Raw genomic sequence first — 26,758 nt, 5'->3', positions numbered from 1 at the left:
AAACATGTTTCATTGTGGGTTTGGTTTTGTTTGTACTCATGTTTTCCACAGGCAGGCCTTACTTTATTATGGGTCTTTTTCTTTTTAGGAGGAAAATTGGAGCCTGGCCGGTGTGGCTCAGTGGCTGAGCATCAACCTATGAACCTGGAGGTCACGGTTCAATTCCCGGAAAGGGCACATGCCTGGGCAGCGGGCTCCAACCCCAGTAGGGGGCGTGCAAGAGGCAGCTGATTAATGATTCTCATCATTGATATTTTTCTCTCTCCCTATCCCTTCTTCTCTGAAATCAATAAAAATATATTTAAAAAAGAAAAGAAAACTGAATTCATTGGAGACAGACCCAGCATCAAAGCCCATTAGCTCTGGGACTCTGCACAGCACTTCGCCTCTCAGACCTCTGCTTTCTCACTGCAAAGTAGGAACAATTATCTAGATCTTGCTTGATTGTGAGAATTAAGTGAGATCTTATGCACAAAGTACCCGGCTTGCATCCGGAATAGAGTAGATGCTCCATAAGTGGTCGTCTTTCTGTTTTGGTCTGTGTCCAAGCCTTGTTAATCCCACCCATCCAGAGCTCTCTGTTCCCTGACCTCTCCTCCTCGCCGGCCTCTCTTGGAACCATTCCTGCCCTTGGACTTAGTAGCGATCCAGGTTCACTTTCAATTACTCTCCCCTCGCCACAGTTTATATCTCTTTGCAGCAACTTTTCTACTCAACCTCATCCAACCTCAAGCAGTGGAGCCCACAAGCAGTTGGACCCTCTGAGGCCCCCTATCACCACCCATGAGCAAAACCAGTAATATCTAATATCCACTGGGCATTCTCTATGCACCTAACACTGTTCTAACAGTTAAGTCATGCAAATACCCAAGGAAGCAAGAATTATTATGATCCTCACTGTACAGACAAAGAAATGCATACAAGGCTGAGAAACTTGCTAAGAACAGGAAAATGGCAGCATCGTATTGTTCTTCTGCCTCTAATATTCCTACCATTGTTCCTGTCTAGAAAACTCAGACACAAGACATCACAACCATTTAATAGTCCTCATCCATTCTTTTTAAAATAGATATATATTTATATTTTAAATAGAAAAAGAGGAAGGGAGAGAGAATCATTGATCAGCTCTGCCTTTTGCACGCCCCCTATTGGGGATCGAGCCCAAAACCTGGGCATGTGCTCTGACTGGAATCGAACCGTGACCTCCTGGTTCATAGGTCAACACTCAACCATTGAGCCACGTTGGCTGGGAACCCTCATCTATTCTTAACAACTCATTGCTCTCTTCCTCATCACCCGTCTACCCAGCACCGCAAAGTGGCCACAGAAGAAATCCTTGAATGGCTTCTCCAGGCTGGCCCAGCCCTGTCAGCCCTGAGAACAGGCCAGTCCACGCTCCATTCACCAAAACCTCTGAGGAAGCCGTTCTGCCCCCAGTGACGTCGGGGTTCTGACTGGGCTCAGAAGCCTGCCCGCCTCCTCGTGGTGTATAGTTAGGACACCTCAGGTGCACCTGTGAGCCCGAATCCAGCCGCAAATAAATGCCCCCGTGCCCACACTGCCAGCCCGTACTTATGTGGTGGTTGTGCTCCTAGGAGGCGTGTGCATTTGGTGACAGCCCACCGATTCCCTCTGCCGTGGCCCGATGGGCGCTGTTCACTCTCATTCATTTGTTTTATCATCTGATTTCCCGCCAGAGATAAACAGAGTGGTTTTTCTGAGGCCGTTTCTTGTAAGAGTTGAAATCAATTTAAGCACCGACTCAGAATCGCATTGCAAGCCCAGTTGCACTTTAAATTTAGAAACTCCCATCCCCGACTTACGATTGTTCGAATTATGGGTTTTTGACTGTACGATGGTGCGAGAGGGATACGCAGAATAAATTGCGTGAGATATTTAACTGCTTATTTTAAAACAGGCTTTGCGTTAGATGATTTTGCCCAACTGTGGGCTCACGTCAGTGTTCTCAGCACGCTGAAGCTAGGCTAGGCTATGCTGGGATGCTCAGTAGGACAAGTGTACTAAATGCATTTCCGACTTAAGGTATTTTTAACATATGATGGGGCCCTCAGGGCATAAACCCATCACAAGCGGAGGAGCATCTGTATTTAACCTGGATTTTGGCTGTGCAATCCCCAACGGGGTTTGCCATTATTTTGTTGTATGCCTGTCACTATGCCTAGCACTTACCAGGCATTTCCCACTGCATGCTCAGGGCAGCTGAAAGAGGCGGATGCTACGTGACGGGTGATGGATGAGGAAACAGAGGCTAAGACAGGTGATGTGACTTGCCCAGGGTCCCTGGAGGTGTGGTCAGACACACACCCAGGCCCCTGGCACCCCAGCCCTGTGGTTATCTGTTTCTGCATCTGGGGATCGTTTACCCCACACGTCTGCCTCCGTAGCTGCCGGGCTAGGCTGCGGGGATTCGGCGATGGACAAGATGGTCACGGCTCTGCCTTCATGGAACCTTGATTATGTTTGGCCGGGAGCATATTACGCTTGCGAAATAGCCATCGCTTCTGATTTGCCAGGCATTTTAAAGTTTACGAAATGCATTCACAGTCATTATCTCCTTATGAATGAATTTACTGCGCTTCTGATGCTTAGATAAATGGCACAGGAGACCTGCGACTTTGGAGGGGATGGGCTGTTCAGGAAAGTGCGCCCTCGTTATAATTTGGGATCCACTCTACATTCACCTCATGGGCCTAGAGTTCAGGAGGCTTTTCAGACGGTGCCCCAAGTCTTTCCAGGGTGTTCACCTAACAATTGTATTTCGAGTTTCTGCCTCGTGCCAAGAAAGACCCCCCGTCTTTGTGGACTGTCTGCCTCGGGCGTGAAACAGACAGCACCCAGGCAGACAGTAACAACTGTGACCCGGGCCAGGAAGAAAGTCAACAGGGAGCGAGGTATAGCGTGACCAGAGGGAGCCTCTTTAGAGTCTGAGAGGAGAGGACGTCTAAGCGAGATCTGAGGCACCTTCAGGATCTCCCTCAGCTTTCAAACCAAGGCCACGTGCTCAGAGGGCAGCCCTCGGGTGATGCCCTAACCCAGCAGGGTACCAGAGGCGGGCGCCTCTGCCCACGGCCAGGCTCCTGCAGAGGGACCGCTCTGCTCCAGAGCCCCCTTTTGCATCGGTTGGGCTTTATCAGATGAGGCTCGTGATCTGAGGCTCCCTGCCCAATCCGCCACCTCCATCCTTTAACAGTTGCCTGGTCTACATTGTGGTCTAAAGCTTTTTCCTGCTCAACCATCCCAGCGAGCGGAACGCCAGCCTTGGGCCTTTGCCCAGGTGTTCCCGCTCCCTCCCTGCCTTTCTCTTTGTGCTTGAATATTTGCATCTCACTCGGCTTCCAAAGGCTCCCCCAAGCAGTTCCTCTGTGACGTCCTTCCTGGCCATAGTCGTGTCTCCCTTGTCCCCTGGATTCTTTCTGGGTGGGGGCGGAGTTTTCAACATGCAGGTCAAATGCAAACACGGGAGTGAAGGGGGGGGGCAGCTCCACCCGGCTCCAAAGAGCATCTTAGACAAGTATTTGCGAAACAAACGAGTGAATAAATGAGAATAATGCAATAAAAGACCTAAATGAAAATGGAGACAGTGGTTGTACCTACTTCGAAACAAAATTAAGGAGTCTCACCGGCATGGCTGAGTGGTTGAGTGTCGACTTATGAACCAAAAGGTCACAGTTCAATTCCCGGTCAGGGCACATGCATGGGTTGTGGGCTCAATCCCCAGTGGGGAACGTGTAGGAGGCAGCCAATCAATGATTCTCTCTCATCATTGATGTTTCTCTCTCTCTCTCAGCCTCTCCCTTCCTCTCTGAAATCAATAAAAAGATCTTTAAAAAAAAGTTAAGGAGAATTAAATAAGAGGCTCCCTGTTGAGCCCTTGACACATTCCTGGTATATTATGAGTGAATACAGTCGTAAATGTAAGAGCTAAAACAAAAAGCTACTAGAAGGAAAAGGTAGGAGAATATCTTGATGACCTTTGGGGTGGGCAATGGTTTCTTTAAACGGATTTAAAAAACATGAATGCCCCAAGGGGAAAAAAAAAACCCCACAATAAACCGAGTTTCAACAAAAATAAAAACGCCTGCTCATCAAAATATATCTGTGAGAGAATAAATAGGCAAGCCACAGGCTGGAAAAAATTTTGGCAAAACACATATCTGACAAAGGGCTTGCATCCAGCACACATACCAGTGAAGAATCCGTACTTGATAACAGAAAGACAAGCAATTCAATAAAAATAACTTTGACAGACACTTCACACAAGAATAGATGCAAATGGCCACTAAGCACAGGAAAAAGTTCTCAACATCATTAGTCATTAGAGAATGCCAGTTAAAATCACACGGAGACACTGCTACACACCCACCAGAATGGTTATAATTAAAAGAGCAACAGCACCGGACCCTCCTACGCTGCTGGTGGGAAGGCAAAACGGTACGATTGCTTTGGAAAACAGTTTGGCAACTTTTCAGGAAGTTAAACATACATTTGCCCTCTGACCCAGCAATCCATTGCTAGGTATTTATCCCAGAGAAGGGAAAATACTGTCCATAAAAAGCTTTGAATGCAAATGTTCACAGCAGGTCTTTTTCTAACAGCTGGAAACAGCCTAAATAGTCACCTAACAGGAAAACAGATACAAGAGACTGCGGTACATCTGAACAATGAACTATTACTCAGAAAAAAAGGCCAATGAACTACTGAGTCACCGGTAACAGATGAATCTCAAAAGCGCTTTGCTGAGTGGAAGAAGTCTGCACACACACAGAGAAGTATATTTTGTGTGATCTCCTTCATATGAAATTCTAAGACAGGCAAACCTAACCTACCAGGATACCAATCAGGACAGTGGTTGCTTGGGGAAGAGGGGAGAGAGTGGACCAGGGAGGCCATGAACACTCTTTAAACCCATGCTTTGCAGGTAGAGGCTGGGAGAAGGATCCAGGGAAAAAAAGACTGTCATCACGGAGGGCTGTCACCCAATTTGTGGTGCTCTGTTATAGCAGCCCTAGCAAACTAATACAACAGTGATCCAAACAGAGCTTCTCTCTCCCTGGTGGGAGCTGTGATTGGCTACACCTGAGGCCTCCTAGCGACAGAGGCCCACTTGGGGTGGGGCAGGGCATGGAGACTGTGCCAGTGGGAATGTAAAGAGAATTGGCACTGGCTACCCATATGTGGGCGTAAGCTAGTCCCGCCTTTGTAAATAGGGAATAAGTACAATAATCTCTCGCGACCTTTTATAAAGTTGTGGTGAGATGTGTAGAACGCTTAGCATAATGGCTAGCACATAGTATGTGATCAATAAACAGCCAACTTGTTCTTGTTACTAATTCTTCAAGGATGTTTGAAGAAACAGGTATCTGTTTGTTTCTTCATGTGCCTATGCAAGTGTAGTTTATGTACATGGGCGTACTGTTGTGTGTGTGGTAGGGCCGTGTATGTCAGGTGTATGGGAGACTGGGAGATGTTCACACATTCTTGGATGTTGACATGGGCAGACATTCAGAGGCATGCATATATGTCAGTGTGTCACATGCATTCAGTGTGCGTACCTGGCAGGCACATTATTTTGTTCATTGGTTCCTTCATTCATTCATCCATCAGAATTTCTTAGATGCTTGCCCACACGTATGCACACAATATGGAAAGTAAACAGACAAGGTAAGTATGGGAATTAAGGGAGAATGGAAAGGTTATTTCAGTTTGACCAAGCAGGGAAGACTTCCTGGAGAAGGTGACACTTGCGCAGAACCTGGACAAATGAAGAGAAGGAGCAAGACCATTGCATGTGGACATATAGGGAGAGAAGTAGCAGTATGTCACTGAAAACTACGAAGTCTGGGTTGGTTCCATTCCTCAGGGCCCTCTACCTCCAGCCACAGCCCATCAACCCTCTAGAGTCCCGGGAAGAGATTCAGAGAACAGAGAGAAGACACAGATACCAAGGAGCCAACACTTTATTTTGTGCAGACCAAGCACGCTGGGAGACCCACGCCCCATGGGATAGGCCTTTGCTGGACCCCTCTCTCCTCTTGAGGGCGGCCACGCTCACTGTAGTGGGACTGAGGACCCCTGGGGAGGCCGGGCTGGTCTCTCTCTACGGAGTCGGAAGTCTTCGAGGGCAGTGCATCTCAGGCGGCTGGAAACAAACGTAGGTCAGAGCAGATCAATGCGACCTGGGAACTGAGTCTTGGGGAGGAGAGCGAGAGTGGGGAGGCCCTGGAGGCCCATGTTCCCAGGTGTCATTCCTGGAGAGATGTGACCAAAGGAATGGAGACATGTGGACGGGAAACAAGCGGCGGTAGACAGGGACAGGGTTCCTGCAGGACCCAAATTTCCCGGGGCAGGGTGACCAGCCACAGGGGGCCGGCTCTGTCCTCGGGATCCCTCACATTCTCCTGGGACTCACGGAGTTACTTTTCGTGGCTGGTATTATTCTCTCCGTTTTCCAGCTGAGACGCAGATGCTCAGCAGGGTCACATGGCTTGCCCAAGGTCCCGTGGCCAGTGACGGGAAGAACCGAGCTCGTTTGGCCCCAAATCCCGTAACATGCTCGCATCCTGGGGAACGGGCCGCACTGTTTAGTCCCAGACTCCAGCCGGGAGATCTGGGCAGAGGGACATTTTAGGCGGGCGCTCTGTCATCACAGTGAGCAGGGCTGGGAGGGGGAAGGGAGCTTGAGCTTAAGGAGAAATGGCAGAGACAAGATGTTCTGCGTCGACTTCTGCCAGGGGCTGCTCCCCTTATGGACGCGTGCCCTTTACGTGGCCTTTGAAACTGCGTTCTGTGTCCCCGAGAGCACAATAATGTAAATGAGTATCAGATCTCTCCTCGGTAATTGAGAGCAGAGAGAAGGCCATGTAAAGTCAAATTAATTTGCTCTGAAACATCCGAGACCATCTCCACGGAAGGGGCAATGGCTTTTTGATGGGCTGACGATGCCTCGCAAAGCAGCAGGTCTCCAGCAGTGGAGGGCGGGGTGCGTGGCTCCTTTTGGTCCAGGACGCCTGTGGGAGGAGGGCTGGGGCGGAGCGCGCACCTGCAGCCTGAGCCTGGAGCGGTGGTGAGCGCTGAGGTTTGATAAGGGGAGATTAATGTGGCCATGGACGATCACTGGTCTGTGGGTTTGTATTCTGTTTGAACCTGGAGGGAGTTTCTTACTCCTCCTCCGCTGACGCTCATCCTGCCACAAGGGGCTCTGCATTTTAGCTGGGGGACAGGAAGTGGGATGCTCAGGTGTGAATACGCCCTTGCAGGGGCTGTCCAGGGCTGGGCCTGCCTCTGGGTGGAGAGCACTGAACTGGGAGACAGGGTGGCTGGGTTGATGGCAGGCCCACTGGGGGACCTTGATTTGAGGTCTCCCTCATTTGTTCAACAATGAGGTTGGAGTCCATGAGTTCTAATACTCCTTTTTAAATTTTTTTTATTTTAAAAATATTTTAAAATTGATTTTAGAGAGGAAGGGAGAGGGAGAGAGAGAGAGAGAGAAACATCAGAGATAAGAGAGAATCATTGATCAGTTGCCTCCTGCAAACCCCCTACTGGGGATCAAACCCACAACCCAGGCATGTGCCCTGACTGGAAATCGAACCGTGACTTCCTGTTTCATAGGTTGACACTCAACCACTGAGCCACACCAGCCGGGCCCAACACCCCTTTTGATATGTGATTATAGCATCCACCTCTTTTTTTGAGGGCAGTAGAGGCAGCTTCCTTAAAGATCCAGCTCCATCAGTATTGCTGAGTTTACCCAAGAAGATGCCCAGGATACGGACTAGCATCTTTGATTCTCAGTGTGTCAGCCTGTAAAATGGGAATAAATACTAGCAACCACCTCTCTGGGGTATTGTGGGTACTAAATGACCACCTGATATATATAAATACACGCTCAATACAAGGAAGCCATCATTCAGTCAGTGCCTCTTCCTGCCTTTCTGTAGAAGGGTGCCAGTGTCAAGGCTAGTAGTAGGAGAGCAGGCGGTGGACAGGGGCACTGCTCCTCCCGCACTGCTGCTCTGTGACGGTTGTACGCGGCCCCTCCTCCCTCCCCCCTCCCCGTGGGCCTCAGTTTATCTCCGGGCACTTAATGCAGGAGTTGAACCCCACTATATTCAAGGCCTCCTGCACCCTGGTCTGACCCTACCACCATGATCCCATCGTGATGGGCACAGAGACATCACAGTGCCGCCAGCTTCAGGAAGAATGGAGCACTGGAAATAAGCAAGACGGGGGGAGGAGCTTTAAAAGCCAGCGCCTTCTCTAGCCTTGTCCCCTAGGACCCTCTTGCTTTCCGATGTGTCTGCATTTTAAAGAGCAAAGAAACAGGTGGCACCTGGCAGTGGGTTTCTGATGAGCGAACACCTCTACAAACCCTCTTCCTCCACAAAAATCAGTCACGGCATTAAAAGCAGCAGCAGCAACAAATTTCCTCTAGGCCAGGGGTGGGGAACCTTTTGTCTGCCATTTGGATATTTGTAACAAAATTACCAACTTAAAAATTAGCCTGCTATATACTTGGTCAAACATTTAATGACTCACCCTTCATGCCTTGGCAAGGCCAGACCAAATGATTTCTCGGGCCTTATATGGCCCGTGGACCGGACGTTCCCCACCCCTGCTCTAGGCTGCCGGGCCCTGGTGATGATCTCGTCTTACACCCCCCAAGACGACCCAGCGGTTCCCTTACCTGAGCCAGTTCCTACTTCTGCAGGTACTTCTTCATGATGCTCGCCACGTCCTCATCTTTCCTACCCGTCCCCGGCTCTCTGTTGCCGGGCGACGTTCGCTCTGCCTCGTCTCCCTTCGGCCGTGGGATCCTTGGTCGACTTTTGATGCTGTCGGCGCTTTTGAAGGACACGATGGAGCTGGAGGAGGAGGACGAGTCGGAGAGGTGACCGGGGTCCTCCTTGGACTCCGGGCTCTTTTTCAAAATGGTCTTGATCCCTGAGAGAAAGGTCCGGTCAGCCTCTTCTGTCTCAAAGTGGACGCTGGAGTGCCGGGAACTGTCTTGCCCATCTTTGGCAGCTCCGGCCAACGACCTTGAAGTCTCGGGCTTCCGGATGGCCGGGAGGAAGTCATCGAAATCCACTTTGGCCTTGCGTTCGTAGTTGAGACTCGGGAGTTTCCAGCTGAATGGGTCGCTGTCCGGAGGATCCCCCATGAGGTGGGCGAACTGGCGATTCTGGAAGACGAGCGGCTCCTTCCCAAGGTCTGGGCAGCCCGCATCGTCCAGGGAAGACTCCAGACAGCGCCTCCGAGGACGCAGCGTGGGTGACAAGAGTGCGGAGGGGGAGCTCAGTTTTCTCCCCAAGCCGGGCCCTGATTCTAAGAGGGACTCACAGGAACTGAACCGGGTCTTCGGCCTCTGGGGGAGCAGCGGGGTGCCCTCTCCACCCTGGGAAGGGATGCATTTGAGGCTGGTGGAGCGCAGGAGACCAGAGGATGGCCCGGCACAGTCCTCCGTCTCCAGCGGGGAACTCAGCGAGAGGTGTCCCTCGGTGCTGCCCGCCCTGGCCCTCCTCAGTGTGGACGCCCCGGTGGTCTGATAGATGGGGAGGGTGGGCCAGTCCTCCAGGCCCAGCACCGAGCCCTGGCCCCTCTGTGCCCTCTGCCTCCGGAGCCCTCCCACAAACTCCGACAGGGCGGCCGAAGGACTGGGCAGCTTCTCCCTGGACACTGGGGATGTGTTTCCCCTCTGGGAAGAGGGGGAGGAAGATAGGACTCCTGATCTCTCCGGGGGCTTCCTCTGGATGTGACTCTCGTCGCCATCCCCAAAATGGCAGTACTTTTGCCGGCGGAGGGAGAGGGGCGAGAGGGAAGAGAGGGACTTGTCCCCCGTGGTCTTGCTGGGGGCATCCTGGGCTCCGCTCAGGGCTGACACCCGCCGGACGCTTTCCGCATCACCGGCCTCCTCGTGCGTCCTGTGCCAACAAGAAAGACACAGTTGGTGGGGATCATGCAATTCATACAATTTGTGCCAGCGGCGCGGGAGCCACTAAGCACAGGCGCTAATATTGTTTTTCTTTGGAAATGCCATCCCCACCGCATTCTCAAATGAACCGCGTGATTTAATGCGCAAATTCAAGCCAGGTAAATGATTTCTCCTTGCTCTCTGAAATGCAATTTCTGTCTATAATTAAACCCAGCTAAGTACGTTCGAGTAGATTAACACGCAGGCAGGACGAGTGACTTAGATTTATGAGGCATCCTATCTGACAGGATGGGTCCTGTGGTCCCAGAGCCTGCGGCGGAGTAAGTCATTTACTTCTGGAAGCCACGGGGAGACCTGCAGGAGGCTAGCTGCTTATTCAGGAACAAGCCCAGAGGACAGGCCCACCAGAAGGGCTTCGGAAAGTCAGTGGCCCAAATGTGCACCTCAGTGGGATGCCCTGTGACGCCCTGATTGGTCCTGGTGGGGAGAAGACCAGTCCCTCCTAACGGGAGAGATTTGCATGAAACCCACATGAAACCAAGGCCAGCACAAGGGGACAGATGGCTTCTATTCTGGGACGACACCAGGCCTGGCTTCCCTGCAGAGTCGGTTTGCAGCAGCCGAGCCCACATCACTTTCCTTCCGAAAAGGAGGAGCCTGGACTATAAGATGAAGGATGTCGCTGAAAGGAGAGAGACCGCAGTCCGCCAACCATCCCTTTAATAAATAAAAACCCACTTGTCCTTCCTCTAAGACAAACAGCGCCACTCCTGCCTGCCTGCAGAGTTGTCATTTATAAGAAGCAAAAGGGCCAGGGTTTGGGCAGGGCAGACGGAGCTGGGGGCTGGGGGCTGGGGACTGGAGGAGGCTGGGAGCGAGGCGCAGGCAGCCTTCCGGCCCGTCCACCCTCTGCATTGCTGCTCTAGCTGCACACGGAGCCGGCCCTCCACACAGAAAGGTGGTTGGGATTCTGGCCGAGACCTTGAGGAAGACTCCTCGCCCACCACAGCCTGATGTCACCATTGCCACCCCAGGATCCCAGAGGACAGGGCAGTAACTCTAAGGGCTTTGGAGTTGGGGAAGGAAGCCAGCCAATGGCCCTGCAGGTGCCGCCTGGAGGGGAAAGGAGGTACAGGTAGGGCAGGGGTCAGGGTTCTTTCCAGGGACGTGGGTAGAGACCTAGACACTGCCTCTTGAGCTCCCGAGGCCAGAGCTCCAACCGTCCCATAAGCCTCTCTCTTCTGGGGCTGGCAGGCGCCTCCCCAGACCCGGACCCGTGGGAGGCAGCCGTGGCACTGATGTTCTGTTAAAGGTTCCATGCGTGACGGGCACCGGGCTGGGTCTTCTCATCTGCCTCTTCTGATTCCTGAGGTCATCTGGGTGGAGGTCCATGGGTCAAGGTCACGGTGTGTGTGTGTGTGTGTGGGGGGAGGAGACACAGGGTCAAGGTTACCGTGTCTATGAGCCACCTCCATCACTCACTCCCCTCACCGTCCTCCGGCCTCCTGCAGGATCAAGCTCCCTACTCCCAGCCTCGAGCTGCCCTCTGGGTCACTTGCTGCAGCCATGCCAGTACCGAGGACGGCCGAGCCCCTCCGCATTTGCTGTCTGAGCAGTCCTTCCACCTCCTCCTGCACAGGTCACCATGTGACCTTGTGGGGAAGTCATGGGCAAGAGAAAGGGCCTGGGTGCCGGGTCTGGCACCCAGCCCCTCAAATAATGGTTACCCGGTACAATGAATAATTAACAACCGATAATTAATGGCTCTTCATGATTAACAGTTAATGGCAATCGTTATTACTGCTACTAATCTCTGACCCCCTGAGCCTAGCCCACCACTGGGCTCAAGGAAAGCCTCCACGGAGGTGCCCAGAGGGACGGAGAGAACGGTGGGCAGGTGGCCTCCTGCCTCCTGGAGCCCGAGAAGGGGTGGCCCCGTGCGCCCGGAGCAGCTGCCTCCTCCCACATCGTGGCTGTCAGCTTCCATCTCTGTCACAGCTGGATGCAGCAGGGGAGGGAGTGAAGGGCTCCTTTATGATCACCCCAAAGTGTGTCTGTCAACATCACTGCCTTGGAATCGCTCCCCTACTACACGGCAAGATGGCTTTCTCACTCTTTCTTTTTTTAATAAACAGCTCGGAGCTGCCGGGGCAGTGGGCTGCCACGGAGCTGACAGAAGTCATTTCCGTCCTGCCTCGGCCCCTGAAGGGAGCGGGGTGATGGATGTGTCTTGGGTGCTCGGTCTCATCCATCGCCTGCCACGTGGGGCAGGCGGCATCTAGGGCTCCTGTCACAGCGCTGCCTGGGACTCTGCCATCTGCTCACCCCAGCTCCCACCCTGGTGCTGGCTGCGGACACCAGGACAGGGAGGGAGGGAGGGAGGGAAGAGGAGTTGCAGGAAGAGGAGAAGAAGGAGTGCTGGTTTCTGGGTCAGAGAGCACAGAAGCAACACCTCTACAAGGCACAACCCCACAACGTCCCCGCACAGCCACTCGGGCCCCTGCCTGGTGGCCGCAGGGCTGTGATCACCTATCTCTCTGCCCAGGGCGGGATGTCCTGGGGGCAGGGCGGGCTGGGTCCCAGGTTCAAGAGTTGTCTGGTGTCTTCATAGCCTCAGCTGGTGTGTTTGGAGCAGACACACAAGCCAAGCAGGGTGGACACTGGGGCGCTGGAGAGAAGAGGGTGTCGGGAAGTGAGGGAGGGAGGACAGGTGTGGAAGGGAGGCGGGGGAAGGAAGGAAAGCAGTCTGGCTGAGTGCCACCTCCTGGGTTTGCCATTCAGAAATCGGTCCCATCTCTGTGCCATCGTGTTCTGGTGCCCGGCGCCATGACTCCAAGTAAGAAGCTCCTGTGCCCGCTCCTTTCTGGGAGGGGCGGCAGAGTTTCATCTGAGTCCAGGTGTCCTCCTGCAGGCTCCAGGAGAGGGTCCCGGAGAGGGTCTGACACAGGGTGGGCCTCTCTCTCTTTCTGGCCCAGCTGTGGGCATCTAAGACACACTCTGCTGTCCCCAGCCAGGAGCCTGGGCAGATTCATCTCCTGCCTCGCCACACCCCCTCCCCAAGCTGCCCTCACTGCACGGCTTGGCTCAGAGGGGACGTCCCTCCATCGGCCTCGCGTGATGGCTGGCTGGTGGATAATCAAGATGTCACCGTGCCTGCCTCCCAGAGCCTTGGCCCCGGGGAGGGACGATGAATAGCAGGCCCTCCGGGCCGCGGGGAGACAGGTGGGACAAATGCCAGGCGGGCACCGCGATTCTCTAAGGACAGAGGCCAGGAGAACCTTGGGGACTTCCGCCGCCTGCCCGTCAGTCTAGCCACACAGAACCGCCTCCTCGCACACCTGCTGTGACTGCTTTCCATACGCGCCACTGGAAGCCTACTTTTGCCCCTCTCTGCTGTTGTTTAAAACTCTTAGTGCTTTTGCTTGATTGTTTTTCTTGAACGACCCCTTCTATCAGGGCTAGAGAAGACCTGCAATGAGGGCAGAGGTTCGGGAATCCGTGATTCTCACACGTGCTCCTGCTCTGAGCAGTACGGGAGAAGGATGCGGAGAATGAAGAAGTCAGTCAGCCCAGAGCTAGCCAGCTGCTGAGACAGGTGTCCCTGCTTGGCCCACGCCCCTGCCCCAGCCAGGCTGTCCTGTGACGGAGCCCCCAGGTCCCAGTGGCTCTCTCACCAGGACACGCTCCTTGAATACCCAGTGACAAGTGAAAAGCTCACCCGTGTGTGCACGTTTTGTATATATCAGTCGCATCAGGATCAGACTCAGCACCCCATCTTGCAGATGAGCACACTGAGGCTCACTGGGGAGAAACCATTAGCTCAGGGTCACACTACTAAGGGGCAGGGCCTGGATTTGAACCCTGAAGCTCATGCTTTTCCCTGCCCTGACATCACACGCCTGCCAGGTAGACAGCTGAGTAGAAACCTCGACCAGCCTAACTCACTTCTACACGTGAACATCTCCCCCAATCCACTGAGACAGGATGAACCAAAAGAGCGAGATCCGAGTCAAGTGGACAGATGCCAGATTCATTGGCATCAGACACAATCACACAGCGAAAAAACACAATTTCCAGGCCTGAGAGTTCGGGCGGAGCCGGGGCCAGCGGAGCTACAGGGAACTTGAAGAAGGTTTTAATGACACCATGAATCATCCCCAGAGGTGTGCTGTCACCCCCATTCTTCATCCACACCCTGAAATTAAAGAGGAAATTAAAAATGTATTGATGTTCTGTAAGACTGGCGAGGCCTGGGAAGGGAAACCAGATGTCCTTTCAAGATGGCCTGAGGCCTTGTAACCGAGCCCAACACAGCGATTGATGGTCTGTAATTACACTTGACAAGGTGCCCAAAACCGTGCTCAACGCCCTAGAGAAAGGAGACATTTATTGAGTCCCTAGAGCACACAGGTAAATTCTGCATGATTCTGGATAACAGCTGCCTTACATGGTGCCTTTAGGCTTTGCAGATCTACTCAATTTTATCCTCTCCACAATCCTCTAAAGCAGATACTATGGTAATCTTCCCATTCCACAAACGAGGCCCAGAAAGGTCAGTAATCTGTCGTGTGATAAATGGGAAAATGTGGATTTAAACCAAGGAGTCCACCTCCGGGATCCATGCCCCCTCACCACTCTGCTCCACTGGCCCTTATCCCATTGTACAGGTGAGAAAACCGAGGCGCGGAGAGGCAAGTGGGCTTGCAGAGCAAGTGGCAGAGCCGAGGCTCCCATCGTGGTCTAACTAAACGCAATGCTAGGCTGAGCTCAGAGGAAGACAGGAACTTTGCCTCTGGGAGGGCACGCTGTAGGCAGGGAGACTGGCTGACCCATGAAGAAGTATCAGCAGTGAGGGAAGTTCCAGGCGAACTGTGACCCACGGGCTGCAAGTGCGGCAGGAAGTTGCGGGGGAGAGAGCGGGTACTGGAGCCTGGTGCCAGCCTTCCTGGAGGTGTGGGGTGAGCCAGGCTTTCGGAAGAGGGAAGGATGTGGGCTCAGAGAAGACACGCTACACAGGCGGAGAGAAGATCCCTCCTACCAGCTATTAGCTAGTCAGTCTGCAAAACCCTTGACAAGTGAGGGCAGCTATCTCAGTTTCATGGGCAGGGACCCAGGGCTTGGAAAGGCCACCTGCTGAAAGGGAAAAGCCATGGGAGGGAGTAACCAAGGAAGAGAGGAAGTGGTGGAATGAGTAGCACCCAGGTCCTCAGCCTGGTCACTCCTGGCCTGAAGGGGCAGAGACTTGAGCCAGAAAATACTCTTTAAATATCCTCTCTTCCTGCCCTGGATGGTTGCTCAGTAGTTGGAGCATTGGCCTGCACACCAAAGGGTCATAGGTTTGATTCCTGGTCAAGGGCACATACCTGGGTTGCAGGTTTGATCCCGGGCCCTGCTCAGGGCATGTGTGGGAAGCAACCAAAAGAAGTGTCTCTAAATAAAAACCCTCTATTCCCGATATGATGTTTTGATGGGACAAGATAACCTTCAAACCTTCCTTGTTGTTCTCTCTGATCCTAAGTGAGTTCTCTCTGACACTTTCTAGAAACACATGCAGTGAACAGTCCTCAGTGGGCACTGGCCTGTGTCCCTTCTCTGGGTCTGTGTCCCCTCTGTGGGTCAGCAGAATCTGCCCGACCTTGTCCATATAGCCTTACTGGTTCCCAGCTACGAGGACCAGGGAACTTAGAGTACAGTTGCCCATCAGGACCACACCCGGAACTCTATAAAAAAAGTCTACTTCCATGCGGGGAAGGGAAGGGGAGGGAAGATTCTAGCTTAAAGGAGACTGATGGCAAATGCAGGGTGTTACTCATAGGCGAAACTGTGTGTAGGGACAGAGGGGGCTTATGGTGCTCTCTGTACATGATGCTGTACTTTTTCTGTAGGTCTGAGACTTCTAAACATAAAGTCTATTTTTTTTCAAAGAAAGAGAGAAGTGTCAAAGAAACAAAATAACCAAATGCAATGTGTAACCTTAATAGGATCCTTCTTCTAAAAAAATACAACGATATAAAACAATTTTAGGACAAATGAGGTAATATGAATGTTGGGATCTTGCACAATACTATGGATTTGTTCGTTTTCTTAGGTGTGATAACGGTGCAATAGTTAAGAGTCCTTCTCAGGAGAAAGATGCAGAATGATTTAGAGAGAACTGTCATGACATTTTCCAGTTACTTTCACATTGTTTAGCATAAAAATGCGTCTAAGATATACAGAGACGTAGATAAGGAGGTAAAGATAGAAACGAGGTGAATACAAAAAATCATCAGTCATTGTCCAACGAAGGTGGAGGCTAACAGAGTTGTTAAAAAAAAAGAAGAAAGGAAGAAGGGGGGAGAGAGGTAAAGAGGAAGGAAGTGACAACTGACAGGTGCTTCTGAGAAACCATTGCTCTATAGATTGTTTAAAAAGCAAACACTTTTACTCACCCCTCCATGTTCAGGCCAAGTGCAGCCTCCCCCAGACAGCCTCCCCCCACCTCCCAGGATGGGCTAGGGGTGTCCTCCGCCCACAGCCCCTGCGCTTCCCCGTCACTCGGCTCTGGAATTGCTTGTTTACTCCTGTGTATCTCCCAACAAGACTGTTAGTTCTTCTATGAACACCCAGTATTTGCAGAGCGCTTCCCGGAAAGTTCATGGGATGGAAAGGGTAAAGCAGGGGTGGGGAACGTCTGGCCCTCAGGCCATGTAAGACCTGTGGAATCATGTGGTCTGGCCCTGCCAAGGCACTGGGAGTGAGTTCATTAAATGTTTGAACAAATACAGCAGGCTGCTTTTGAAGTTGATAATCTTGTATGGCCCGCTGCTAATGATGTTATAAATATCCAAATGGCCCTGGGCAGAGAAAAGGTTCCCCACCCCTGGGGGGAAGGAATGCAGGGATGGGAAGATGAGGGGTTGTGGAAGTGCAGACAGAATGAACTAAGGGCTCCATCTGCCTCATCTGGCTGGTTAACACAACACCCCTACTTATCAGCCAGTCAATGCCTCTTCTCTGGACCTAAAATAGACTCAAAACCAACTTCCAGTTCACAATCGAGTGAACTCCAGGAGTAGTAATGGTTTGGTTTTGATTTGGGTAGTAAATACAAAGGTCTAATTTTTTAAAATTTCATAAAGAGGTATGGATATGGAAAATCACATGGATATGAAGTATGTATGTTTCAATAATAAGTTCACTTAACAAAAATTTAGCTCAATGAGAGAACCACCGATTCTAGAACAATCAATGACGAATCCAAATGGTTTTACACAAACTTGCTGCTGCCTTAGGTGAGCCTTAGCATTCCACAGATCTACCCTCTGAGACCTGGAGCTCTGGGCAAGTAAAGGCCCTCTCTCCATGGAAAGCCACCTGCCAGGGCCACTGGCTCCAACAATGACTCCTGGACAGAGCGCACACCTGGTCTCCCTCGCTCAGGCCTGGGGTCCACGGTGTTTGCCTCGAACACTTCCACACGCTCTGTTTTAACATCTTTCCCACTCGTCTTCCTAATCCTGAGAAATCTGAAAAGAGCCCCTTTGTCCTAGGAAGACATGAAGCCATGTTCATGAGAGGCCCCTTCATCAAGGGCATTCGGGATGAATTAAAATGATCTGGAGCTCTGGTTCTATGAGCGCGGAGACCAGTGAATAAATGTACTATTGGAATGAGATTAGCATGGATGCTTAACCTACTTTGAGAACAAGCTGTTTTTAATGCTAAGTGCCATCCATTCATATTTACATAATTAATGAACTAATTACAAAGAAGTCTGATCTAATCATTGGAGCGGGCTTCACGTGACCCGTCCTTGGCTTTCACTCCCGTAGAAGTAATTGCCTTTCCTTGAAAGTAATGCAACTTTATTTTTAAAACAATGCCCTATAATTTAGACCTCTTTATTAATTCAAGCCAGCCTTATTGCAAATAAAAAAAATCAACAGGGGGGCGAGAAGGAGGTGGCGGCGGTGTCTAAATCTTTTTCTTTTAAACGAAAGAACCACAAGCCAAGAGGATGGGGCTGGGAATGTTTACAGAAAGCAATTTCCCCCCAGAAAACGGGAAACGTTGTCATGCCATTTTTTTTTTAGCCAAAGGAAAGCAGTTATGTTACGTCGGCACCAAAGCAAATGATACATACAACAGTAATTAGTGAAGATTACACAGTAATTAAAATCACGATGATTATGTGAGTGAGAATAATTTATACAATAATCTCCACGCTCGCGTTGCAAGATGGTACACGGCCAACAGCAACAGTGGAGAGCCATGTTTGGTAATAAATTCAAGCCACATCACCACTAATTATGTGCTGATAGATTGGTCACTGAAATTTAGGGATAAATGTCGTCTCTGACCAGGATACACACAATTTTACTGGGACTTCCCAAGGCTACCAAACGGGGAGCACAGACACTCTAGTTAAAGTGTGTTTTCTCTTTCTCCCTCTCCTCTCCCTTTCTTCTTCTTCCTTCTTCCTCCTGTCCCTTCTCTTCTTTCTCCTCCCCTCCCCCTTCATTTTCTGTCTGCATGATCTTGTTCACTCCCATCATTCAGTCTGGGGTTCCGTTGGGTGTGGGGATGGGTGTCCAGAGGGAGCTGGGGCTGGGAGCGCTGTGAGGATGGGGGAGGTGGAGAGAGCCCCTTTAACAACCTCTAGCAGGGCAACGGTCCTGAGGGGGCAGGAAGGAGAGGCCGGGTACCCAGCAGGGCCCAGGTGAGCTGCCAGGACCTGAACAGCTCCTGGCACACCTGTGGCCAGACGTGGAGAGACACTCCTGAGCCAAGTGTGGCCGCCACCCCCAAGCCCATAAACTCCGCTCTGGGGACCACGAGGGTGACACAGTGCCCCCGTTTCAGAAGCTCCTGCCTTTGTCGCAGCGGCTGCACGATTCCCGGGCCATAAATCATAAAGCTTTAGCTGTATTTCCCCGGAGCTGACATCCCCTTATAAATAATACAGAGAATGCTCGTATTTTTTTGGCAGAAGACGGCTTTCTCCCTCTCTTGTTTTCAGAGTGACCTCTCTCAGTCAAATTGGAAACGTCCTAGGGACTCACTTCTCGAGCTCCGAGATGTGCCAGGGGACATGTGGATGGGCAGACAGGAGTCTCATGTCACACAGAAGGGACGCTGGGATAATCTGCTAGAATCTAGTCAAGTTTAAAATGCAAACACTTTCTGACCCAGAGAACCCTTTGCCCATGTGCGTAAGGATGTGTGATTTTTTTTTTTGAAGCCTTACAGGTTAATGGCAAACACCCAGGAGGTAACCAAAAGTGAAACCAGAAGACTACAGTTAATACACCATGGCATGACTTTCAGATCTTTTACAGGCCTTCAGAAAGTGACAGGCGTAGTCGGGGAAAGAGCGCCTAGGTCTACGGTTGAGGGAAGGAAGCGCAATGTAAGAATTTATATGTAGTGTAATATACACAATAGAGCATCATATCACTTAGGTTTTTAAAAGTCCACAAATATGCTATGTACTTACTACAAGAACATATGTTTATAAATATATAGAGAGAGATATGGAAGGATACACGCCAGACTGAAGATGGTTAATACCATTGGAAAGGGAGCTGAGATTGGGGTGGTGGCCAAGAGGATTTTCACCTTCTCAGTTATATTTTAAGTTCTTGAAAGGGGGATGCATTCACAGATTACTTGTGAATCTATGAATAGAAAGAACTGAACATCAAGGCATCTGAACTCTAGGAAAAAGACAAAATCTTGATGTTCAAATGAAGCAAAAACCTCTGAAGGAGAAGTCATCTGGTCTGTCTTTATACTGACTCATCATTAAAAAAAAAATACGAAAATACTCAAGTGACTGTGTTGATTTAAATGAAACACTTCAAAGTCTGAGGATCTTTGAGATACTGGTCATCTAGAGGCAACAAGGAGACACTCTTACCTGGGGCTGAGGATGCGGCTGCTGATGGCTGACTGTCGAGAGGGGCTCCTCATGGCATCGGTGGCCACGGACAGAGTACAGCTCAACCAGGACCGCACGCTGCCCTCTGGCTGGGAGCTGAGGATGGAGACGTTATCTCTAGAAGCAGAATGCAGGACACTGTCACCACGATGACAACCACAGTAACAGCAATAACTAGACAGTCACCCCTAATGGAAGCCAGACCTTGTGCTAAGGGCGGTACATGCATAACCTCAATCAATTCTCACAACACCATCCCTGAGGGGTTATGGCCGGTGATTTCCACATCATATAGATGAGGGAATGGGATTTGGGAAGGCGAACTTGGTCTTGCCCAAGGTCACTCAGCTAATTAGTGATGGAGTTGGGATCCAATACCCATGCTACTGATCACGGCTCTTCCTCGGGAAGATAAATACTCTATTATGGATATTGAAGCACCTCCAATTTTAGAGTATATTTGGCATTGGATTTTATACCAAGTGATATGTTTACTGAACATGGTAAGTGTGAATGTCTTAACTCCTTGCCCGACAGCAATAACTAGACAGTCACCCCTAATGGAAGTCAGGCCTTGTGCTAAGGGCGGTACATGCATAACCTCAGTTGATTCTCACAACACCATCCCTGAGGGGTCGTGGCTGGTGATTTCCACATTATATAGATGAGAGAATGGGATTTGAGAAGGCCAACTTGGGTCTTGGCCAAGGTCACTCAGCTAATTAGTGATGAAGTTGGGATCCAATACCCATGCTACTGATCACTGCTCTTCCTCGGGAAGATAAATATTATGGATGTTGAGGCACCTCCAATTTTAGAGTATATTTGGCATTGAATTTTATACCAAGTGATGTTTACTGAACATGGTAAGTGTAAACGTCTTAACTCCTTGCCCACCTTCCCCAGAATCTTTCTGTCTCTGATAAATATAAATGTATTATTTGCAGAATAATCTATGCCACACCATTGGAAGGAGCTATAAACATGAACCCAATACTGACCCTGCCCTCAGGAATCCATTATAGCACAGTAGACTTCTGTATAAATAATCATGAAAATAAGGAGAAAATGATCAATGCCATAGAGCGGGACAATAAAGAGGAATCTTTACTGCTTCTTGGAAGCATAGGGAAGGCATCCAACAGTGGCAGTTGAGCTAAACCTTGTTGGAAGGTTAGGGTCTATCCCTGCAGGGCCCGGAGAAAGGAATTCTACACGCAGGTACAGAGGTCATAAAAGGGCGGAGCATGGATAATATGGAAAGCAGGAGTCCAGGGTAGACAAGGAAGTAAGGGTGAGAATGTGCAGGGCTCAGATGTCGATTTGAAAAGTCTATTCTGAGGTAATAGGGAGCCATTGCAGGTGTTTGCGGAGGACAGTGGCATCCTAAGTCCTGGGCATCTCTCTGTCTAAAAGAGGCTGGACAGTTCGGTAATATGTGCCCAGTGCTGTATATTACGACTATGGAGCCAGAGCTCTCAGGGGCATTGCTGATCATTCTCCAAGGAGGCATGGACGTTCCCTCCGCAGACTGGACAGAGACCAGGGGCTTGCTCCTAGCTGTGGTGTCAGCTGCTCATTCTACTCAGAGTGAACTTACATCTCCTTTCTGTCGCTGCCACCACAGTCCACTGCCGTCTGGACACTAGAGGAGGCACAAGAAAGAGTCGGTTTATCCTCCTGCTGCCAGGAAGCGAGGCCTCTCTCTGCTGGACAGCCGGGCATACCTCCTCACAGGTGTCAGTTGAATCATCTTCAACTGAACCCAGCACAGGAAAGTCTTTAGAGCTAATGAAGGCACAGGGTGCTGTTAATTTGTGACCACTATTCACCCAGGTGACCCCATGAGTATGAGCCCCATGGGGGCGCGGGGTGTCTCAGTGCTTAAATTCATCACCAGGTGGACTTTTTACAAGTCATGGATTATTGACCATGGCAGGTCCTTGAGTTTGTGCACCATGGGGGCTCATGGTCCAATGAGCCCTTTAGTTCTGGGAGGTCTCACAGGAGCTACCAAGGGGTCAGGGAGAGGGACCTAGAAGGGTCCCAAACCTCCCCTTCTCATGCCAATCAATAGATGGCTGTAGTCCATCCTAAGCTAGAATTCTCTGTAGGGGTTTGCTTTGGTGTAAAAAACGAGGGTTCCACTCAAAGGAGGGAGTTTGAGACCCACTGACCCTTTCACCATATGAAGAAAGTGTTGCTGGACTGCAAGCTCTATGAGCAGGTCCATGTCTATCTGTTCCCTACTGTATCTCTGTATGTCCTAACACAAAAGGTGCTCCATTGATGATGATGGTGGTGGTGGTGGTGAAGATGATGATGACTTTAACCTGTTGAGTGGGCAAGCTGAGGCCCAGGAAGGCCACGAGACCTGTCCGTGGTGCTGATCCACATGGCATTACAGCCAAGGCCGGAAGCCTCATCTCCCGATACCTGTAGTCAGTGCTTCTTTCTCTCACCTTGGCGCATAAGGTTTTTAAATAAATGTGCCAGGCATTTGTAGGCAGGAGATTGATGATTAGCAAGATAATTAATTGTCTTCTGTTGTATTCCTTTAGGGCAAGTCTTTGCCAGACAACTCCAGGCTGAATACAAACACGGCCGGGGAAGTAATACATGAGTGCACTGGGCCCGCATCACAGTGACAGACACAAGTTCGCCAGAATGACAGGCCAGTTACGTGGCAGAGAACAGAGACCCTGACAGGAGGAAGGGAGGAGAAGGGGCATGCTCGGCAGGACAGCAGAGCGCGATCATTAGAAGTGTGGGTGATGGAGTCAGCCTGGAGTCAAACCACAACCCGTTACTCACTGGGTGAGCTGGGGCCCGTCTCCTGACTTCTTTGAGAAGCAGCTCGTCATTGCAGACTTGGGGTGATAATGGTACCAACCTCAGAGACTTGTGTGAGAACAATACATGCAAAACAGGTGGGTTTCACGGCTCAGCCACAAGGTCCCCAGGAAAGAGCGGCCATTAGCAGAATGATCATTTGCTTCCTGTAACGCCCGAGTAGGCAAGCAGTATGGAGTGCTCACGCCCTGTGACCCCCGCTAGCTGGGTATCCAGGCCTCACAAGCTACAAAGATGCCAAGAAAGGACGTGGCTTCTGTGGCATTGCCGAAACATACGCCATCCTACGCCAGGGTCCCATGTTTAATTTGGAATGGGGCACCAACCTTTTTAGAATATGGGAGAAGTTCTTTTAAGCTTTTCTCCAGTCCCAGGGCACGCTAATTATTCCAAAAGGGGAGAGCAAACTAGAAGGTAAGAGAATTATAGGAAAAGAGATGCGGGTAGCTCCAAGGCCTGTCTGGCCCGTCTGGCCAGAGCCGGGGCCCACTCATAAATAAACTCACTCAGGATGATGCTCTTAATGGCAACTGTGATCTCTGGCTAGACCCAGGTATTTCTACTTGTCCCACTGCAGTCCAATTTCAGCCAAGTGAAGAGGATAATATACAACTGAACTCAATGCAGTAACAGAGAACTCTTTCTAGAACATTCATCTCAGATTGGGCCAGCTGGAATGGATACACTCTCAGCTGACCCTGGAGTCAGAGGTCATCCTTTGGCCTCTCCACACACATCCCCCATCCACTCCCCCACCCCCATCCCAAACCATCAGCCAAGGAGACAGGCAGAGCAGCCGCAGACCCTGGGCCAAGATGGATGGGGCTGTCTGTCAGCGGACGCATCCCTCCCTCCATGACTAATGAGCGTGCTCCGAGCCTGGGGTAGCCGCCTAAAGCATTTCCCCGTTAATCTAAGAAGGCTGGCGCCCCAGCCCCAGTTACCAGGCAGTGCTCCAGAGCGGGAGAGCACACGTTTAAAGGCTGCCGCACAGCCCACCTGGCTTTCTGAGCACGTAGCCACGTTTCCAGCCTGGAAGGCCTGTTACGCTCGGATCTAATTCCCAACATGGGGAAATGTGACTTTTTATAATTTGAACAAGTCTCTCAAAGAACCTCACCTCCAGCGAGCGGAAGCACCACTCTCCCTCCCGGCGCGGGTCAGAATCCTAATTGAGAGCTCAGTTTGGAGAACCTCAGACCAATCCCGCAGGCTCCCGTCCAAACCTCTTATCCCGGTGACAAGACAATTAAGAGGGAAGTGCAGCGTGGAGCTGCCAGGACGGGGAGGAGCACGGGCAGCTCTGGGGCCGGGGCTGGGCCCTCTCTGCTCCGGACAGCAGCTCTGCAACCTAGCCAAGCACACAGCCCTTGTCTACTGTTGACAGCCATTTCAATCGCCCTGCGACCAGAGGACGTAGTTTGTACAGTATTAGTTCTCCAAAATGTGTTGCGGTCTCTTCGTGGGCAATTTTCCCCAGTCTTCCCCCATCTCTATGCTATTCCTGAAATCTGTGCTCCTTGTAAATTTTAGATCCAAGTTGCAGGGCAGCGAGTTCGGACCAAGGCCTGCTGAGAGTTAAGAAATGCTCCCTAGAACCACATGGGGTCAGGGCCGGCTTCGCCCTTGCTCAGAGGGCCTGTGCTTGGAGTTATGCTCTGTGTCGCTGTCCTGAAATTCTGAATGCATTTTGAACAAGACCACCCATATTTTTATCTCCCAGTGGGCCCGCTAATGATGTAGTTGATCCTGCCTGGGGTTCCGGAGCACATCAAGGAACCCGAGAACTCAGGGGGCTCCTGTGGACATTTCTAGAGAGGAAGGAAGATGGCGAGAAGGATGAGAAAGCGGTGGAAGGTAGGGTGGAGGAGGAGGAGCGGAGAGGAGAAGTGCTTTTCTCTCATTTACCTCCTCAGGTAAAGAGAAGTGGGCAGCTCCAAAGCCTGCCCTACTGTGGAGCAGGAGCCTTTATAGTGTGGCCAGGGCCTGGGCCCACTGTTACACTAACTCGGAATGAGGCCCTTAATGGCAGCTTCAATCCTCAGTGAGGCCCAGGTACCTCAGTTTGTCCCACTGTGGCCTGATTTTAGCCAATTTAAAAGGATACACGCTGGAAAAGGTACAATATACACCCGGCACAGAGGACTCATTTCCAGAGCATTCGTCTCTGTGACCTCAGTCCCTAGGTGAGAATCTGCTCCTTGCTTCTTGTCACACCTCCTGCCCGGCCTGTCCCCACACCCCGACCATGGCCCCTCTTCTCCCCTTTCCAATTTTGTCATCTTTGTAATTTTTATTGTTCATCTGAAAAGGAATCTCTTACTATGCAAGTCAAGATGGTTCAGAAGCTTTGCTCGTTGGCAAAAAAACAAAACATAAGTACTAGTATTCGCAGCTATCAGGTCCCTTTACAACAAACGCAACAGCTCTGGCGTTTCTATTCGCAGAAGAGCTAGCTGAGCATCAAGCGGTAACATCAGCAATAGGAGTTTGTAATTACAAACACTATGCTGTCACAACACTAATAGAACTGGAGGAGGGGCGGCGGACGGGGCACCCCTCCGTGTAATCACGGGCTGGGAGCAGCTGCAACATTGGTATCTGCCATTTCACCAGCAATTTGGCAGCTGTACAAATTCGTAGGGAGCGGTGGAAACACTCCATGTGCATGGAAGCCATTTTTGCAGAAATTGGAGATTTTTGAGATAAAGCCCTCTCTCTGGAGGCAAGAGCATGAGGTTTTAGAGCCGCTGGGTCTCTGTTGAAGATGCTAGGTACGAGCAACTTTGTGGGAAAGTTGGAGGTTACATGTCTCTGAGCAGCGAGGACCTGCCCAGGCCTGCATCGAGGGAAGAGTGAGTTCCGGTGCTAAGATCAGCCATAGCAAGTACATCATTTACTAGCACGTGAGCAAAATCTCCCAGAGAGGGTGCTGGTGTAGCCGGGTGTGTGTGCATGCTCACTGTAGAGATATTAGAAGATAGAAATAAGCTTGAAGAAAACAAAAATTTAGGTCACCTGTAGTGCCTTTTCTCTTGGGATGAGAGTACTTCCTTTCAGTCTTTTTTCTTGACGAGATAGAGTCAGCTGTGACACAGATGTCCGGTTCTTTCCACCGGCTAAACCATAGCTGACTTGCAACTCCCTGTATCCACCCCACTGAAAGCAGGATGACATGCAAAGGTCTGGGTAGGAACCTGGGCAGCCCTGGGTTCTAAGTCTGAGTATACTGCCAATTTGCTGTGTGACTTTGAACTTCTCTGAGGTCAGGATCCTCATGTGCAAATGGAGAAGGCTGCACTCTGTGGTCTAACCTTTGACTCTTCTGGCTGCAGCCTGGACCATCCCCCATCCACCCCTGAGAAGACCATGAGGGACAGGAGCTGGTGCAGCCCACACTGGTGGGTGCAGGGGTGGCTGGCTGGTGTTGGGAGGGGACCGCCTCTGAAGGCCAGGTGAAGGCACCCTGCTCCTTATCAAAGCCATGCACAAAACATGTCTCTCCCGCGGCCCAGGCCTTGCTGCAGAGGCTGGGATGGGAGCAGAGATGCTGCAGCAAGACAGGCAGCTGTCATTTCACAGAAACTACACGCCGAGGCCACAGAGGCAGCTCCGGGGAGCAGGAGCTGTGTGCCCGTCAGGACACTTCCGACTCTTACCAGCCGAGGAGCCCACTCATGGCCTCTGGCAGCTGAAAGCTTGAGTGGGTGGCAAGAAGCAGCCTGTCTTCCGAGGAGGAGAGAAGCCCTGGCACTGAACTGGAGTGGTCTTGCCGATCATCAGCCAATCTTGCGTCCTTGAATTAGTTGTTGCCTTTGTAAAATGTGTTCTTATTCTGCATGAACATGGCTCACACTCTTACAGCAGTTACATGCCCCACACGTGCAGATGTTCATCTAAGTAATATTTATCTATTAACTCATTTAATTCTCACTAATAACCCTATGAGGTAGGTAATGGGTTGAATATACAAAATGTCCAGTCTGTAGATCAAAAGTTGCCGAATCGGCCCGGCTGGCATGGCTCCGTGG

The 26,758-nt window shown here is 51.0% G+C and overlaps 1 protein-coding gene across 1 annotated transcript in view; it reads right to left on the bottom strand.

The window, feature by feature from the left end:
• Positions 1-5,971: 5,971 nt before the first annotated feature.
• The window catches only part of MYO18B (myosin XVIIIB), a 200,197-nt gene continuing 179,410 nt past the window's right edge, over positions 5,972-26,758 (bottom strand). Inside the window, exons 41-44 of the mRNA XM_015562824.1 lie at positions 21,475-21,519; positions 19,854-19,991; positions 8,708-9,941; positions 5,972-6,160 (exon numbers count right to left, since the gene is read on the bottom strand). Coding sequence (XP_015418310.1) covers positions 8,720-9,941; positions 19,854-19,991; positions 21,475-21,519 — 1,405 coding nt within the window. The 3' untranslated portion in view covers positions 5,972-6,160; positions 8,708-8,719. The remainder of the gene's footprint in view (positions 6,161-8,707; positions 9,942-19,853; positions 19,992-21,474; positions 21,520-26,758) is intronic.

Source organism: Myotis davidii, unplaced genomic scaffold (assembly GCF_000327345.1).
Source record: "Myotis davidii unplaced genomic scaffold, ASM32734v1 scaffold478, whole genome shotgun sequence".
Taxonomy (NCBI): Eukaryota; Metazoa; Chordata; class Mammalia; order Chiroptera; family Vespertilionidae; genus Myotis; species Myotis davidii.
This window is presented reverse-complemented; position numbering and strand designations above follow the sequence as displayed.